Source organism: Nylanderia fulva, unplaced genomic scaffold (assembly GCF_048542155.1).
Source record: "Nylanderia fulva isolate GAGA-0341 unplaced genomic scaffold, ASM4854215v1 Scaffold3, whole genome shotgun sequence".
Lineage (NCBI taxonomy): Eukaryota > Metazoa > Arthropoda > Insecta > Hymenoptera > Formicidae > Nylanderia > Nylanderia fulva.
Window position 1 is genome coordinate 384,597 of NW_028190368.1, and position 19,559 is coordinate 404,155.

General features: G+C 37.2%; 3 protein-coding genes and 1 long non-coding RNA gene across 6 annotated transcripts in view; 2 read left to right on the forward strand and 2 right to left on the reverse strand.

Annotated features, from left to right (window-relative positions):
* Positions 1–11,605, forward strand: part of Rpb8 (DNA-directed RNA polymerases I, II, and III subunit Rpb8) — a 61,675-nt gene extending 50,070 nt beyond the window's left edge. For all 3 annotated transcript variants that reach the window (XM_029306744.1, XM_029306805.2, XM_029306661.2), the window contains one exon: positions 11,138–11,605. In XM_029306744.1, coding sequence (XP_029162577.1) covers positions 11,138–11,255 — 118 coding nt within the window. In that variant the 3' untranslated portion in view covers positions 11,256–11,605. The remainder of the gene's footprint in view (positions 1–11,137) is intronic.
* On the forward strand, positions 477–9,283 carry LOC114934296 (uncharacterized). The gene is made up of 2 exons (XR_003820256.2): positions 477–5,089; positions 6,782–9,283. It is a non-coding gene; the product is annotated as an uncharacterized LOC114934296 (long non-coding RNA).
* A 1,344-nt stretch (positions 11,606–12,949) lies between the features above and the next one.
* Positions 12,950–14,640, reverse strand: Wdr92 (dynein axonemal assembly factor 10). Its single transcript, XM_085484264.1, has 4 exons — positions 14,148–14,640; positions 13,538–14,038; positions 13,361–13,458; positions 12,950–13,275 (listed from the first exon to the last, which is right to left on the reverse strand). Exons 1-4 carry the CDS (start codon positions 14,412–14,414, stop codon positions 13,068–13,070), a joined length of 1,074 nt encoding a protein of 357 aa, XP_085340390.1. The 5' UTR covers positions 14,415–14,640; the 3' UTR covers positions 12,950–13,067.
* Positions 14,641–14,885: 245 nt separating this feature from the next.
* Positions 14,886–18,643, reverse strand: Cap-G (Chromosome associated protein G). Its single transcript, XM_085484263.1, has 7 exons — positions 18,453–18,643; positions 17,439–18,232; positions 16,783–17,329; positions 16,308–16,604; positions 15,828–16,187; positions 15,241–15,753; positions 14,886–15,147 (listed from the first exon to the last, which is right to left on the reverse strand). Exons 1-7 carry the CDS (start codon positions 18,558–18,560, stop codon positions 15,031–15,033), a joined length of 2,736 nt encoding a protein of 911 aa, XP_085340389.1. The 5' UTR covers positions 18,561–18,643; the 3' UTR covers positions 14,886–15,030.
* Between the last annotated feature and the right edge of the window lie 916 nt (positions 18,644–19,559).

The following is a 19,559-nucleotide window of genomic DNA, read 5'->3' on the forward strand; positions in this document are numbered from 1 at the left end:
AGAGAGAGAGAGAGAGAGAGAGAAAACGGTGCACGCTGGCAGCGCGCGCGCAGGTGCGCTCCCTGGTTCCTGCGTTGTATTGTGTGTGCCGCCGTGTCTGCTGCGAGACGAGGTGCGAAACTTAAAGGCCCGTTTACACCGTGTCGGACGGGGCGACGTGTCGCGTCGCGGTTTCGGTGGTGACGAAAGTGACGATGACTGCCAAAGCTGTGGAGCGGCATACAGTAGTAGTAGTAGTAGTAGTAAAAGTGACAGTGTGGGACGACAGATGCTCGCGGTAGTGGTAGCGGTCTAAGATTAAGTCGGCCCAGGTACCTGCCAAGGGAAGAGACACGCGTGTTCGAAATGTGTCGTTCCTCGACCACCCACCTGTCGCGGCTCTCTTCTTTCGTCCGTAACCGATGCGACGTCTTGTCTGTCTCTCGGGGTCCAGAGGAGAACCTGGTGCTGTGCTTGTCTCGCTTGCTTGCGTAAGCTATGCTAAGCGCGATCGCTCGCGTTTGACATTGAGAAGCTCGATTACTTAATCCTGTCCTTCATTTTGCAGCCGCTTTCGAACGTTTCTTCCTTCTTTCGCCTTGACGAGGAATTCGGAAACTCGTCGTTCTCATGCATTTCATTGTTCGAAAGTAATGTATATAGTAGTCGGGTTTCTCACTCGAGAGTAGAAAGATCTCTTTCGATGGGAATTTTTCCTTATTTTGCCACGCTGGAAATATTCCTCGCCTTGACGTAATATTGTTAGTTTTTGCGATATGCGGAACGAGAATAGACTTCGTCACATTCCGCCGCATTGACGTAGAGGCAGCCCATTTCAAATTCAATGATTCCTTCGATGCAAATTCTTCGTCCGCTTATTAGTGATATATTAAATCATCATTGAGTAAATTTTAATTAAACGTAATTCAAATTAGGAAATTCCCTTTATCTTACTATCTTTCTCTATTTCATGAATCTTGGAAAAACTGCTGTGGCGCAAAAAAATGTGACATGTTCCGAATAATATATAAGACAACAAAATGAATATTCTCGCGACTTTTCCTCGTATATAGTAACGATAAGAAGATCCCGGACGAACTTTTTTTTCTTTTTTTTACGTGTAAATAATAAAGGCAGATATTACGACTTTAGACTACGAAGCGGTACGGAATATTGTCCCGTCACGACACACTCTCGAAACGATCGACCTATTATATACGAATCGCGATCACGCTGCGGCCGATTAGTCGCGAAAGTGCACGTGCGTGCGTGGCGGCATGCGCTCGATAATTAGCGGCAATTATATGCGCGACGAAGGTCGCGGACGAATGTGAAGCTCATTATTGGACGCGTCCGTGTCCCACGAGTCGACGGCGAGTCGAATCGCGCGAATCGATCGCCTTTCGGGATAGAGAGAGAGAGAGCGACCCATATCCCGCGCGCGAAATGCCTGCGAAAGAAATGGAACGGACGATGCGATGTCTCGTTCGTTCGAGTAACATTACTAATCGACTTACTCTTCGTTTTATTTTCCTGTTATTTTCATAATTGTCGTCGAGTTACCTTATCTCGCGGTGCTGTAATATTTTACGATAAATTGATTACAAGTGTCGCAATAATTCCTCCTTAAAATGCGCGATTTTCCTCTATTATGTATGCACTTTGAAGCTCTGTCTTCGAGCTTATACGTATTATTTAATTTACTCTTTCATGAAATTATATTATAATGAATCTTTGCTATTTATTCTTCTTTTTTTTTATATCTTTCTCTTTTTGGAATTTGTGGAGATGGATTTAAGATTGTAGATTGTAATAGTTATATATGCGAGATTTAAAATTACGAAAGACACTAAATTACGCTATTTTTTTCATTTGCAAGTTTAATTTCTACAAAAAGGGTGCGAAAGTGTAAACAAAACTATATACATATTTATGACAGATCGGACTATGACGGATCGAGATTCAGATGTGCCATTTGTAATGCAAAATAAAATCGAATTAATTTTAATGCAAATCAAACTCTATATAGCATTATCCGCGACTCGCGCATAAAACTGCACTCCCTGCATCGGGCGAGTTCAATAACGAGTTTCGTTCAATTAATCAGCTGCTTCGAAAAAATTTTCTCTCGCTAATTCTCGGGGAGGTTTATACCGTGAAATAATTTCAGATAATGATATACGATGTCGTGCACGGAAAAAGTATACTCCAAGTCGGTCAGAATTAGTACTTTTATTATATTTCAGTATTAATTTCTTTGAAAAATAAACTAATAGAAAACCTATTTCGACAACAGTAAATAAATTGTGGAGAAAAATTGAAAGCGTTTTCTCTGAGAAAATTAATTGCAATAAGAAAAATATTGGAAATAAATAAAAGTATAAATATAAAAATAATGACTGTACAGAATCCGAAGAATCCCTCGTAAAATAAATTCATTTATTATATATACGCGATATATTACTTAATATCTTAATTCGAGAAATTCGTCATATCACACGAGTCCGTGCGTGACATCGAAAATAACAGCTCGATGCAATAGTCAAAGGTCACGTTTGAAAGGATTGGGGGGAAGAAGAGTATTCTTCTAGGATGAGCCAAGTGGTAACCCTGGGCTTTTTCGCAGCCCCGCTAAAGAATAGCGGGACCAACCCTGGTGCCGCTGGCGGGACACACAATTCTCTGGCGGTGTGTTTCGAGGTTACAAGAACGAGCGACGAATGGCTGCGTGTGTGTACATGTGTGTGTGGCCCAGCGCCACGCAGCTTGGCACGGCTTTTTCGGCCACGGAGATTGCATAATCGCGGCCCCATCGTGTGTAAGCGCGCAACGTGTCGCGTCCGACGTTAGTCGCGTCTAGCTCGCCTCTCGCACTAGTCTCTCTCTCTTTCTTTCTCTCTCTCTCTCGCCGCGTCTTTTCTTTTTTTCCACCTTTTCGAGCTCTGCTCCCTCGGCTACTTATAGTTGCTAGTGCCATTGAGAACAAAGCGTCGACAAAAGTTCGTCCTGAGATCGTTTATATGTCGCGGCCGCGAGAGATCAACCTTCTTTAAAACCCCGAACAGTAATCGCGTCTTGAGGGAAGTTGAAATTTTCGTTTTAATCGTATCTTATTGTTCATTCTCTAAAAACGTGTGATACCCGAAGAGAATTTTCTCGTAGAACTTACCCGGAAAATTATGCTATTCGTGTAAGAATTTCTCTGATTAATATTTACCACGATAAAAAATATCGATATGTACGTAGTCAAATTAATCGAACATATTTTATTTCTTCAGAGATACTCTTATTGTCTCATCACGATTATCATGATTTTCCGGTAAATTTTAAGAGAAAATTCTGTGTAACAATTGGTACAATTCATATATCGCGAACTAAAAAAATCGATCGGTCTACTTGGTATTTTCTCGATCGCTAAATCCTCGGGAGGGAAAAAAACAGATGTGATGTGCAACGTCATTAGCGTTATTTACGACCTCGCGAGATGGATCCGTGGAAGGCACGACGTGCATCGCGATGGCACGGCAGAGAATCGATCGTTAAGCTCGTTTAAACGGCAAAGTGGTACAATTACGCCGAAGCGAGAGCGTCACCTCGGATTTCCCATCACGTGCGCATCCCATCGTCGCGGTTTGTGTTTCTCGCTTCCTTCTCTCCCAGCATCCTCGACCCTCTCGTCCTATTTCAATCCTTTCCAATTCGTTAGAACCGTAAAGAAGCTTCCGCGACACCCGCGAATCATCGCTTTTTTTCCTTCTAACGTTAAGCTAATTAACTCCTTCGCAGTGTATGTAGCATATATGCACAGAAAAAAGACCAGTGCAACCAGTGTGTAATGTACATATATTATATATATGCACACCTAAAACAAATAGATTTATCCTTTTGAGATTTGTATGAAACTCGATGTGCTATTTTGGTTTTTAAATTTCGCTGAATTCTCGAATAGATCAGAATTTCAAGATGGCGGTTCAAAATTTGAAGTCGCTACATCGAAATATATCTGAATTACCAAAATGGCAGATCAAACTTTGCTGAAAAGAGTCACCTAAAACTAATAATTTATCGAAACTTTATCAAAAATATATTAATATATATCAAATTTTAGATCCGCCATTTTGAATTTTGAAATTCTGGTGCCATATTCGGATTCAGCGATCTAAGAAACTTGTTCTCACACGCACTGGTATACCATAAAACTCTCATTTTCGCCACACTGTGAAGGAGTTAAGTGCGCGATAGCGCGTGAAAGCAATAAGTGTTTGCTCGTTCGAATATTCTCTCATCGTGTACGATTTCGTCGCGCGCTCGTTCTGCATTTGCCCATTCGATCGATATACATATAAAGATATGATTCATAATCTCCGCGGCAATTATGCAGTCTAAATTTACATTCCAGATCAATCGCACTTGTTTCAATTCAATTCTGAAGCAATTCCGAGATTCCTTTGCAAGATATCGGGCACCAGCGTAGAAGCTTTGAAATATTTGAATAATGTACATAAAATTTGTGAATGATATATCGAATCTCCTTTGGCACGCGCCCGTTGGACAGAGAGCGAAGAAACAGTGGCATATTCAGCTGGCTGGCAACGTTTTCTACTTCGCTGGACTAGCCTTTTGCCGCTACTGCCGCGGACTACTGAGCTTCTGCTCTAGGCCGAGTTTAGTCGCGAGCAGAGGCAGCTCTAGTCGTCGCTCAGCTGTCGCGCGAATCGCCCGCACGCGCGTGATATACACGTAACAGACATATATCGCTCTCGCTTTGTTTGTCGCACGTCATCGCAAATTACTTCGATATTATCGAGGAAACGATTTCGCTCGTTCGCGTAACACGCGAATATACAAATTACGTCGTGAGAAGTTGAGATTATCTCGTTGAATTTATTTCTAATTATTCCCATACTTCTCATCTATATACCGGACAAGATTCTTCTCTTCGTCGTTTTGTCTTCGTCATTATATATTCCAAGCGTTCGCCGTCTCGCTTCCCGGAGATCGATTTCCATTCCGCGAGGAGATTATTTATTCGGCGCGATACGCTCGCAACAATGCGCGGTCCAAGGTCGGCGATTGTGTAACGTCACCGTTCCGGAGCAGATCGCGATCGGTATAGTCGGCGTAATAAATCACGCAATTGTCTGTCCGTCTCTTTCTCTCTCTCTCTCTCTCTCTCTCTCCTCGCGAGCCGCGAAAAGTCGCGGACGCGTCGTCGCATTCCTGGCATTTCTCGCAGTGATGTAAACAACCGCGATATACTTCTCCGTTTTATCTAAGAGATCCTCCAAGTTACGACATGCATATATCCGATTATGTCGCGGATAAATAAACTTGCGATCGGTGAAAAATCGTCACCTGGCCACGCGCGGTCAGGATAATTTTGGACGCGCGCGTCCTCGCGATGCACCTGTTGCGGAGCCATCGAGGCAAGGTCGCGCGATTGTGCAACCCGGCCGCGTGTGTCTAAAACGACCGACGATCGACTGCATTCGGCGGCCGACCCCCTTCTCTCTCTCTCTTTCTCTCCCCCGGCTCTCGTTTCTCGATGCAGTTGCACCGAGGTTGCCGCAGTAGCCGCCGCTTAATCACGCTGAATAATCGATGTCGACACTGCCGCTCTGCTGCTGCACTGCGGCTCGACTCTTCCTCGACTTTCGCGAAATCGCGTCTCAAAGTGCATCCGCGCCGCGCCGCGCTGCATCTTCTTCCTTCCCTGCTGCATCTTCGCGGGCGCCATCTTTGCGGCGGTCTTCGTCGGCGTGCGCGATCCTTCTCAAGGGCTGCATTTTTTTTCACTCCTATATACGTGAAATCGTGGTTTATAGTGTGTACACATGTACATGTAACACCCGAGTTAAAATATGCGAAAATCGTGCATTATTTAGTGGGATAATGCATACGATTTCGCGAACTTGTGTGAGATCGGGATATTACATAATTCTATAATACAGAGAATTTTCTCTTAGAATTTCCCCGGAAAATCATGGTAATCGTCGGACATAGTGGTATTTTTTATAAGAGATTTTATAAGAATCTCATTAAGAAAAGGATATTAATATCTACCACGAAAGATATAAAAAATATGTTTAATTAATTTTATAATGTACGTATCAATATTTTTTATTGCGGTAAATATTAAATCAGAGAAGTTCTAAGAGGAAATTCTCTCGGTGTATTATTGTGCGAAAAATTCGAGCAACCGCGGGAGAATATGAGAGATTGATCATTTCAATTCCGAATATAATCAACGTCATGCCGGGGTCTCTGAACGACAGTCTGTGACTCAACGAGACAGCGATTGATCGCGACGCGAATCTCGGATCGAACTAAGAAATCGTATACATTTGCGTGAAACGATGAAAGAATCGCGAATAATTTCAACGATTTTGTGTAAAATCATGATGATAAGCGCACGTGATCGACTTGGAGAATAATGAATCATAGATATAATTGACTGAGATTGTTTATCGCGTTACCTCGTCTTCTTTTCTATTCTAAATCAAAATTCAAGCCAAAGGGACAATGAAATGTAAAACGAGTTTATAAATCGAACAAATCTAAAAATCTAAATAAACAAAAATAATATTAATAAATAATATTAATAATATTACGTTCACTTACGCGATGCGTAAAAAAACAAATCTGCAGACGAGAAAGAGAGAGAGAGAAATATATAAAATATACACGTATTATTATTATTTATGTTAAAAATTAATTTTATATTAAAAATAGAAATGAAAATATAAATGAATACACACGCGCGCGCGCGGAGGATATGCAGTGACTATTTATATCATTCCAGCTTCTTACACTTTATCTAAATATAACGAAGAGATACTTGAACAGTAGTCTACGATCGTCAGCGAGAGAGATGACTTGAGAATAATCTCGATAATCATTTCGCGAGGATCGAGGGGGATAAATAAACACGAAGTAAGAAAATGTTTCTCCGATCTAAGGAATTATCGCAATGAAGCATCCGTAACTCGCTTCTCGGGACGCATCGGTGGCGTCTATGAAAGGATTAGCTGTCTAAGAGCATTGAAAAAAAAAAGGAGAAGCGCCAGTGCGCGTTAACACGAAGACGAAGACGACGAAACGACGCGTCCCGACGCCGGAGCGTCGCCGGGGACAGTGACTGCTATTATTAGCGACGTCGTCCTCTTCTCATTTCGCGCTTCGAGAGGCAAAATAGCATCAGCTGACATCCTTCTGGAAGATACGCCCGAGAATTCTTTCGCCTCTTCCGTTTTTTCGGAGGCGAATTCGGGGAGTAGCCGATAATTATATAGTCGCGAATGATTAATTAAGGATAAACCAAGAACTAAGAGAGCCTGAGAGGACGTGCGAATAATTTTAAGTTTATCGATCAAATTAATTGGACGTTTTTTTAACGTTGCTTGATTGAACGAATTTAATTATACAATTTTTATAATATAAATATTACAACGTTAGCTGATGTAAAATAGACGACATGCTGTAAAAATATGAATATTAATATTTCTTCCTCTTTTCGAACTTGAATTACACGTCGAGAGGAGTAATCGCGTGACTCGAGTTCCGTCGTTACATAAGCGTTTACATTTTTGTTTAACACGCGCGCAATGAATTGCGATCAGCGGCGAGTTAAATATCATCGTGCAGCGAGACGCTTCTCTCCGTTGAAGCGGTTTAAAAGACACTGACGTTATTATTGTGCGAGTTCGTTGCGAGGGAGAGAAAAGTCGAAAAGAAAGGGAGCGAGAATCGAGGGTAAATGAGAGAGCACGACTGCAAAGATTAACCGAGTAAAGAGAGCACGAGAGCGGAAACGAGCCAATACGAGATCGCAGGGCAGTTGGGGCTCGTGCCAGATGCGCGTTTACACGGGCCCTGAATACTGTAAATGCACTATCTGGTACGACATCTCTTCTGTCGCCGTCATCGACGATATCATACGGGTTTGATACGCCCGACTACGACTTTATAGCGCCGTAGATTAAGTTCCAACCGCGGCAAAAATTCGGCATCCGTATACATATATATATTTATCACGAGGGGATATCGAGGCCGAGAAAAGCGCGAAGCTTTTCTGAAGCTTCGAAATCCTTACATATGCTGTGTACGTATATTAATATATCATGCCATGCAATAATATACAATTTTTACGTACTCGAAAAAATGCTGCGTTTCTTTCGATGTAAGAAATTTTGGTGGAACTGTGTCGTGTATTTAGAGTAGCGGAACATTTGTTTGAAAATAAAATTATTTTGTTTTTAATCAAAAAAAATTATACTCGATTTTAAAACATCGAAAATTGAAAGATTTTCAGGCGAACTGTTGAAATATGCTTTCTTACAGTCTAATTGTATTTTTCATCTCTGCTAATTGTAAGACATTTTTAGCCCCTTTTCAACGAGAATAATATGTATAATATCTATATTCAGAGTTCTCTCTCAAACTCGTTAGAAGAAAAGAGCATGAGAAAGTATTACACTATCCTTTCCTCTTATTCGAGTTACAATTCTAATTATTATTATAATTATAATTATAATTAAATGCACAACGAATAAAACAGCGAAATGCTATAATATTACAAGAACTAGATTATTAATAGCGGTCCTTTGGAAGCAAATGTTAATTAAATTATAATCTTCCTATACGTCCAAAAGTTTTAATTGGAATAATTGCGTCGGAAATATTCGTTCGGGATCACTGGCTTAAAATTTAAAGCAATAATTTACGGCAATAACGTTTGACATTTACGTTTGCGTGGATTTGGGCTTCAAACGATCGACACAATTCGAGTTTCCCGTAATTAGTATAAAACATCGATATCTATAATAGAAAGTAATTCTATACACACACTATACATGAGAAATCTGTTTCAAATTCTACAAACAGTATGTACGTATGTGTGCCGCAATAAATAAATCCCGCTGTGAAAAAAATTGCTCTCTACCTCCCTTTTCTTCTCTTTCAATTGTAAAACATGTCGTATGTGGGAGGCAGAGAAAGGGGTGCATTCAAGCGACCGAACGCGCATGTTGCGTTTTTTTTTTTTTTTTTTTTTTTTCCTCGATATTATCGACAATGATGACTCCCTGTGAATTGCTGCGTAATGGCGTTCGATCGTCCATGACGAAGGATTTGTTAACGGAAGAGTGCGTGCGTTTTGTTGCAGCGCCTACATTCGGTTCATGCTTTACATAACAATTTTATACCTACACATACATACATACATACATGCACACCGCGTATAGGATCCTAGGGTGTATTGTATCACGAATGACAATAAAAATCATCCAATGCGTTCTTCATTTAATTTCACCAGCGCCTTTACTGTAGTGATTAATTTTATATGTATATACATAGAGAGATATGAAAATAGAGATTATATATATATATCTGTAAAAGTTTGACGTTGGCTGTATTGAAGTTGTACAATTGCATTGAATTTTATTTCCATGAGTGTTTTTCCATTAATTAATATTCGAGAAATTATAATTAAGAACAGTCATTGATCAGAGTTCAATTGGAATTTAATAACACAATTTGTTTTTTCACTTCTTTTGTTTCCACTCATAATATTAATTCGCAAAGAATATTTTCAATTGTTTCGAGAAAAATATTCAGGCAGTGTGTTATCTGAAAACAGATCTTTATTATGGATACAAAATTCTCAACAATTTTTATTTTCAATATAAATAATAAATTCAAAAGGATTTAAAAAAATTAGAAATAGCACCTCAAATGACATTTATATTTTTTGAGCATGAATATTTTTAAGGCATGGACCGGATTCCTTTGATTTTTATAGGGGTAGATTAGAAAATGTACTTTTTTTCTAGCACATCCAAGGATCGGAATTCAAGTCTAATTTAGGTGTGCGCGATTTTGCTGTTTATTTGTAAAGCTGTGTATATATATTTAGCGTTGTATACATCACGTAGAATATAAAGACGTACGGCACGTGTAAGATGATTAAAAGGCGCAAAGAGACGAAGGAGGGGGAGATGGAGCCAGAGCGCACACATATAAGCGGAAGCTCGAAATACTTGGTTAAAAATAATTGGCTCTTATAAAGAGCGAAGTGCCTCTTAGAGAGGTAGAGATTCGTCGGAGGCAAGGTCAATCGATGGAGGGAAACCTCGTAACGTCACACGTGCATGCCGCCTTTGTATTCCTGTATTCGGTATTCGCATTTCCCTCTCTTTCGAGCTCTCGAATTTGCATGCGAAATTTGGATCTTGCGCGGAATGCATTTTTACAAACAACGTCATCGACGCGATCCTTTAACGTCGATTAGGGGAAAAAAAACTACGTCATCCGCACGATCATACCACGGAGCTGAAATGACGGATGTTTTATATCTGCGTGTATACATTACCGCATTCGTAGAATGACGCTGGTTGTCTTTCTGTCCATTTAGTTTCAAGATGCCATACATTATAGTAATTACGTAAGTAGAATCAGCTGATTGTCAAGTGATGGAAGAAACGCTCGCACCGCTATTTTGCTCTGGAGAGACGTCCATATAATTTCAGTGGTTTTAATTAAGATGAATGATAGTTTTTTCCCACCAATTGCTGTACTTTTTTTTACATCTATATTGTATTCTATTATTCTTATCGCTTAATCTCGAGTTTGTGCATCCTAAGCCAAGCTTAGTCGTTTGCGATATAATCTTGAGAATATAACTTTGCACGATTATATCAGGAACAAGCAGTCTCTTGCTACAAAAGTTTGGCTTTCGCAATGTATGTGTGCCGTGAAAATGACGATTAAAAGAGAAGGTGACCGTCAATCGAGCTTGAAGAGCGGAGTCTGAAGAATCTTCAACAGAGCAGAATACATCTTTCCTAATCGTTTAAAGGAACAACTTCCTTTAGCGATCGGCGTGTTGGCAGTGTGGTTAGCTGGTTGTGTGGTCGATCTATATACACGACCGCTATCGGCACTGCAATTATGACGATCGCAGACCTGCCAGAAGGAACCGTCGATCTCGATTTCGGATATTTTTTTTCCTTCTTGAACACTTGATCGCTTATTTTTATCGGCGACGAAAGAAAAAATTGCCCGTCGCGCACAAAGCTGTTATTAAAAAATAAAAAATCTGCGTTATCAAAGACGATGCAAGACTTGCAACTGATTGTTCTCTTCTTCTCTTTGTTTCCAGATCAGCCTACGTATCTTTCGGAGGTCTGCTCATGAGGCTACAGGGCGACGCGAACAATCTGCATGGCTTTGAAATAGATCAACACATGTACCTGCTAATGAAGAAACTTGCATTTTAAAATACTACCGATCGCGCGCGGGCTGTTGGATCGTTCGTCATTCGAAAGTTTCTTCGACGAATATATCAGAAGAAAAATGTGCATTTTACATTTTATATAATGTACAATAGAATTAAATACACAAGCGATATTGACAATATTGCTAACTTATTTATAGCCTTCATAATAATTAATTTACAATGAAATTTTCTTTTATATACTTTCAAGGCCTGAAGAATTTAAAGATGTCGCTACAAATTCGATAATTTTACATTATTAAATTACCAGATAATATTACTGAACCACTGTTACTATACTTGTATCTAGGAAAACTTTATAAAAACGAATAAAAATAAATTTTTATATTGAAATTTCTCCTCATCTACCGATCCTCATTTTCAGCTGGCCAATCTAAGCTACCAAATATAAGTAGTGATAAAACTCTTGGTTAATGGAATAATTTTACTAAACGAAATGAGTGTTTTTTCATTAGCAATCTCGAAAATGCAAATAACGATATTTTCCACCGAGAGCCTTTGTGATGGATATTTTATGGAAAACAGGGATTTTGGGAGAATCAATCGTACTATTCGAGATTTAATCGCAACGATTGTAACTATAGCGCGCGAGCAATTCTTGGATGTTGACCAAGTCGTCACGAAGTGCATCACCAAGTGCGCCATCGAGACACGAAAATAGGAATCGAGTATTGCACACTTCTCTACCTGCCCTGTCGACGTGTGTTATGTATATTCGTTCCCGTATATACACACTCCGCTATGTAATTAACCAGCTGACACTTGGTACACTTCCAGGATAACTGTCTATCCCTTCACTTTGCTTCGATTGATATATGTTAGACACACATAAATCGAGAATTGCGTTATGTATATTTTAGGATAAAATAAATTTAAAAACAAGTTATTTTAGAAAAAAGTATGCGTAACAATATTAATACGTTGCAATACAATAATGTTTTGTCGAGAAGAAAAATATTAGAAAAAAATCTAAATAAAAATGGAGAATGTGAAAAGAAGCAGAATATAGATACAATTGTGTTTCAGTTTCTTTGCGTTCAAAATAAAATAGAGTTATTATGTAATTAAGTTTTGTAGAACGTGTGAAAAAAAATCTTTAAATTTTAATTCTGCATCTCTTCTCGTCTTGTCATCTGGAAATTGCATCAAAATTTAATTTTAAATGCTAATGTAGCCAAAATTGTAAAAAAATTTTAAAAGAATAGATTAAATGAGTGAGTCGCGAACGGGTGACAGCGCATATCGCGACAAAGACAGGCAATAATAATTAATGTAATTAAAGTCGAGATATTTCTGACCTTGTATGTGTGTGTGTGTGTGTATGTATGTGCGGCTGCAACGCTGCCCCCTCGCACTAAATGCACGCGACGTGTGGGTCGAATACGTCTCAAATGGCGGAGCTTGGCGCGCGCGATATTGCGTAATGCTCGCGACCAAGCGTAAGATGGCTGATGCTTAGGAAGAGTCTGATCTTAAATAGATTGGCCCAATAATATATAATTCGCTCTCATCTGCTCGCCGTTGCGTAACGCGCTCGTGAACAAGAAATCGATATCTCTATTTCAAACTAATACTATCGAGATAGCCGCCTAATATAAATGACCAATTTGATGTGCGTTTTCTCATTTCTCTTGCTTCCCTCCTTTATTATCCGACTGTATTCAATAAAGTCGCATATGAGGCAACTAAAGAATTTTATTCATAGCTTACCTTAAACGTACAAAACGAAACTTAAAGAAACTTCTCTCCTGCTATAGTACACTTATATTTACAAGTAGTTTTCTCTGCTGTTTAATCAATATGTGTTGAGTTTCGTAGTGATGATAACGCGTAAACATTGATCAAACGACGTGCAAACGCCGAGTCCTTGTTTGTCCGGGCTCCAATCCAAGGAACTAATGGGTTGCGACGAGAGCGTACTATTTTGCAACAAGCTAACGCTGCCCACGACACCCATCTCGATCCCATCGGCGTCCGTAATTTTTCTTTTCTCTGGATAATTACTGAAAAATAATAAATATTAATTTTTAAAGCATATTTTTCTCACAGAACTGTAATAATGTTATTAAACTGTATAAATATATTTACTATTTCCAAAGACAGATTGTCCCTCCACCTCCACAAGTCGCGAATAATTCACGATTCTGCGGTAAATGCTTGACCAACCATATCGTCGATTTATGAGCCTAAAATCAAGCAGTCACACAGGATTACAAACTTATATATTTGGAAAATATAAATTCTAATTTTCTCTAAATAATGAACCTTTTCAACAAGATATGGAAAGCCCTTCTTGAGATGCTGAGTCTTCAAGTCGAAGAGATAAAATTTGGATTCTAGCGTAGTGGCAACCAGCTTGTTCATGGGGATGTCTCTCCTGTCAAATTCGAGAGCGCAAACTCCATTTTTCAGATTACTTTCCCACTTCAACGTCATTGCTCTCAGATCGAACATTTTGACGTCACCGTTATCGTATCCCGCAGCCACCACTCTCTCCTCGGAATTGTAAGAATTGCCGAACGCGACCGACCAACAGTCTCGTCGACTCTCTCCTTCCTTAGGCTCCATAACAGCGACCGGTCGACCCTTCTGCCTGGGATCCCAGACTTTAACACTTCCATCTCTGGATCCAGTTACCAATTCAGGTGCGCCACATCCTACACTAGCACCTGCTACCCCATCAATGGCGTTTATGATCTGCGTGTGAGCATTAGCTGTGTAAATTGGTATCGAGGGATCCTCCAAGTTGTAGATATTCAATTTACCCTATAAGACAGATGAATAATATGTAGCTTACTTTATAAAGTCCTGTCATATAGGAAATATTGGATGTAAATATAAGAATTAAACAGATATCTGTTAGAGTAAAAGAAACCTTAAAATCACCAGTAGCTAAATGTCTATCCCGAAGATTGGAAGCCTTGAATGTTCCACACTTCATCTGATTGGATCTCTCTATATCCTTCACGAGCTTCAACTCGCCGCTGGACACCTCGTAGATTTGGATAATGCCGGTTCCACGAGGTCGAGAACCCATAACCACAAATTTCGCGCTGCACGGTATCCATTTGACATCAAATAGTGAATAGTCCACTGATTTTTCAATGTGACAAATTATTTGCGGCTTCGCCAGTTTGTCCATGACTGTGAAGAAACTCTTTTCAACTTTAATTATCGTAAATAAAGTCTGTTCTCATCCCTTTCTTGGCAGAGAACATAAACTGCTCCTGTAACCATAAACAAACTTATACGCCATCTAAACGTCGCTGTCATAACTGAAAAATGTCATCTGCTGCGTATGGAACCAATCATATGTATCGGAGCGAACTTTTTTATATTCAGATAATCGACAATTTTTTATTTTTTATGCATACATGAATATATCATTGATTTTGTGATAATTAATATATTATACATATATATATATATATAAATGATGTCATCTCATTGTTGCAAACAATAATATCACAGCTCTGTTCATATTTCTTCTGTTTTTTTCAAATAAAGAAATTATATTTTTTTAATATTTAATCATTATTTTAATCTATATATAGCAATAATTATTATAATGGATTATGTTCATTTTTTTAGAACTTCAGGTATGAAGCAAGTATAAAAGATATACATATATTATACAAGTATAAAAATACATATTATTTATGAAAGTATACAATTATATGTGAAGCAATTATATATATATATAAATTAATTTAAAAATTTAAGCCACAGTTTTAAAAATTGTGTATGTACCATATATTTTAGTCTTCGCTGTCACTATCATTTTCTGCTGCACTCTCTATTGTTTCGGCAGGAGTTTCTAATTTTTGTTTGAACTGTTCAATATATCTCAGTAACCGTTTGTCAGAATCCCTTACCTAGAAAAACATCAAGTTTACAATTAATATTTCATATTATTCGTTCAATTGTATTAAAGTTAAAAGTAAAAAATGCAAAGAGAGTTTATGTACACTTTTCGTAACATTCTCGATGGCTTCTTGCAAATTTTGCTTCGACAGAGCATCCTCTATTTGAATATACAAATTCGTTAAAGATTTAATAAGAGTATCCTTATCTATGTTGCTTTCCGGGTTTAATATATCTGCCAATATAGCAAATGCAAGGTTGTTGTGCGTGTGAAACGTTTGTCCGCCGGTCTTTTGATATCCTCGCCTAGTTAGGTTCAATATAAATTTGGAAACGTGATATGTATCAATCTCCCGTAGCGGACTAACATCCGGTGCATCGCAAAGGGCTCGTAGTGTTGGAAAATATGCGCTTTCTAGCATTTCTTGTGCTTCGGGTACACGTACGATAAAATACTCGAAAAAAACACTTAAGCATTGTCGAAGAACAATATCATCAATATTGGCTTCATTGTAGCCCAGTATTATCAGACGCGATATAAGACTACTGCTATTAATTCGTTGATTGAGCAGCAATTTACAAAATCCTTCCGCTGCAATAGTGCGCAGGTCTTGATTCTGAAATTTCCAAATATAGTTACAATAAATTTTACTCAATTATAACAAAATTTAAAAAGATGTTATCTATTTACCGTGTTGTTGAGCAATCCCATCAAGATTTTAATGAAATTACCAGGACTCTTCTCTATTTCAATCTGTTTATTTATAGAAACGACACTGTCTTCATGTGTGTAAAGTAAACGACTCTTTTCAGATCTATTTTGCATGGAGCTTTCTTCCTGAATTTGCAAATTTTCAAAATATTCCAAACCATATATAAGCAAGAGATCGAATATTCCTTTCAAAGCAATTATCCAAATTTCTTGATTCTCTTGCTCGCAAGAAAATTGATAGAAAAATATCATTATATGTTTTTTAGCTAATTCTTTGTCCAATATGCAATAAACACCTAATATTTTTAGCGCTAATATGTGTACATTATCATCGGGATGCTGCAACAAAATAAAATTAAAATATGATAATATAATAAATGACTGCACGAAAAATGTTGTAGAAGTAGAATATTATAATTATATATACACATATGTGTATATAATGTCATATATGCTTACGTCAAGACTTTGTAAAACAAGAGACATCAAACTCCTAAGTGTGGGTGTTAATACGCGAACAAATTGCATCGAAGAGTATAACATGTTGAGGCACTTCATCATAGTTGCAGAATCATTTTTTTCCTCGCGTATATCTTCGGTTATTACAGCTTCAGGAATCTTAGATAATTGGTTCATTTCCTCTTTCAAAATCTTTATTTTCTCTTTTAGACTTTCGGCTTGTAAAAAATTCTCTTCTTTGACTGCTTGATATAATTCCTCTTCGAGTTCTAATATATCAACTTTTAATCTTGCTTTCTAAAATTAAATGTTAAAAAAAGTAGATTTATCCATTAATAAGAAATTAGAGATGCGCGTAAAATATAAAAAGTAGGATCTAGATATTAATGTAAAAGTAAATACTCTAGAAAGTGAAATTGTGTCCGACATTTTTCTTGTCTCTAATATATTGACAATACTAGATTCTAATACTTACTTGCATATTTTTCTCTTGTTGTTCTTCCACAGTAATTTGTTGAGTAGCTTGTTGAGTATTTACATTTTCATTTGAAGGTAGCCTAGTCTCGCTGATAACGTTGGCAGTTATGTCCAATACATTATTGACATCTGGTATCACTTCTGTCAAATGACTTACTACACACTCGATTATTTTATCGCAGCAGTAATCGCTCATTAGAGCATCTATTATTAATTCGTTCAGATTCTTTCTACCCACTTCATCTGCGAGATCATAAGTTGTAGATATCTCAAAGAGTTGTAGCAGAATAAACTTATGGCACTCTTTTTCCCATACTTCGTATGACTTGGAAGATATAAGAGTCATAAATTCGCGTATATATTTACAAAATCCAGATAATTCTGGAATAATTAATTCTAATTCTTCCGTACATGAAAGAGACTGAAGATGTTTTATTACACATTTCCAATATAAAACATTTTCATTCGATAAGCTTGTTAGTGGAATTAGTCTCGTGTCTTTATCTATTGGCACTTGCTCCAATAAATTTTTTAAATTAGCATCTCTGTAAAAAGAATATTTGATATAAAATTTGGTTTCTCTTATTGATTTATATCTTTTATATATATATATATTTTTTTTTTATTTACTTATTATTTATAAGATATACTCACTTGAATAGTATCTGTAAAGCTAAGGTAGCAGTCTCTGTTCCTATTCCAGCATCGAGAGCATGTACAAGACTTATATACTCTCCATTGTAGCATCGTAGCCATGTTGGCAATAAAACATTGCTTACACACGTTCTGACAATCTCGGCTCGGTCTTTGAGACCATCCTTCAACAAACGTTCTCTTTGTTCAATAGTCAAGGAACGCACTGTGATCTTACTTATAAACTCAAATGCCAGTTTGCGCACAGTGTCATCGATATCTCGTGTTTTTATCAGTACAGCTCGTAAGGTCTTTTGATTTTTGCCCATAGAGGAGAGAACCGCTCTGCGAACTTCAGCACTTGGATCTTTAGATACATGAAATATATACATTTTTATTACAGGACATTCTTCATCTGTTGGATCTTGCAATCTGTGAAGAGCTAAAACAGCCTGCGCTCTAACTTTAGGCGACTTATCCAATAATCGATCCATCATACTGACTGTAATTTGATCGCACAGATTATCATCGATGAAAGCATCATCGCCCATTGAATTTAAGAGTAAGTTTAGGAAGTGGCATATGCGATATCTCACTGCTTTATCTTTAGCACTGTGATGCGTTAGCAGAAAATTGAATAACTTGTTAAGAAATGGAGTCATTGGTTCCACAGTTTCTGTCTCCGAGGAATAGAAACTCACTGCAAATTTGGCAGCAAACTCTAATGTGTTCATAACATGCAGATGTTGTTGTGCCATCGTGAGAGGTACTTTTAAAAATGAAATAAAACAATTCCAGAATATATCAAAATCGTTCTGAAAAAATAAAAGAATCAGTAAATATTATACAAATATAATTAATCCATCTTGAGATATTATAAATTAATGAATCTTGAGATATTATAAATTATAAATCTTGAGATATTATAAGATTCCATCTTGAGATATTATAAATTATTGTAAATCTCGAAAAATAAATTGTAAACTGCTAATTATAACAAATACATGAAAATACTTGAACATAACTTAGACTTACTTTCTCATATAATTTCGTGAGTTGCTTCACGCACTGCGGATGATCAATTTTATTATACTGCACTTTGCAGAATATATTTTTCATACCATTGTCAATCGCTCGAACCATATTTGTTTTTGTCTGTTAAAAATTACAACCGCTAAACATCAACCTTACGAATATGTACACACAACGTACAACCGCGATGAAATTTTTCGCGCATGCGTATTAGCGTAAAAGTCAGATGACTCAGTAGCGTATCTATTTAATTGAAAAGCATGATATTGTCAATTTTTTATAGAGAAAATAGAATAAAAGATTTCTAAGAAAATAATAAATTCTATTATAAATTATTCCGTATATACATTAATATTATGCGTGTTCAATATAGCGCTCGAAATAAGTAAGACGTTGATCAAAATCAAAAGCGCCCGAAATTGCATTAATAGGCACGAATCTATCGAGTTCGTGTCACGTGATCTGCTGCGCATGTCATTAGCAATGGGCAAAACATTTCTATTAGATATCATTGGCCGTTAAATTTTCAAATAATATCAACATGAGACCTGAATCGTAGAACGAGGTTATAATCGATTGGTCGAATGTCAATCGATTGATCGAAAACACAAATTTGAATTTAAATTGTTTGATCAATCAAAAGGCAAAGATTTTTTCCTTCTAATTGATCAATCAAACGATTCGAACACCTTTGTGACGTTAAGTGCACATATATATATATACACACACACACACACACATATATATATATATATGTAATCTAGAGAAATTGATCAGCTATTTATAAAGATCGAAAATTCATTCGAATAAATGTTTCCTTATAAAATTCTATTCAATCAGCGAAAAAGGAAATGTTTGTATTAATATTGCTTTGTTGTAAATAGAAAATAAAATTATTTGTATATATAATATAAATAAAAATCTATATAAATATATAAGAAGCTATGCTTATTCTTCACAGACAGAAAATTAATTTTAAACTCGTATAATAAAATTTACATTTAATATTATTTTCAAGTTTCTGGAGGCATTTATAAATAAATTATATTTAATATAATTTGGTGCGAGAGATGTAGGATCGTATGAATGAATATTTCACAACAGTAAATT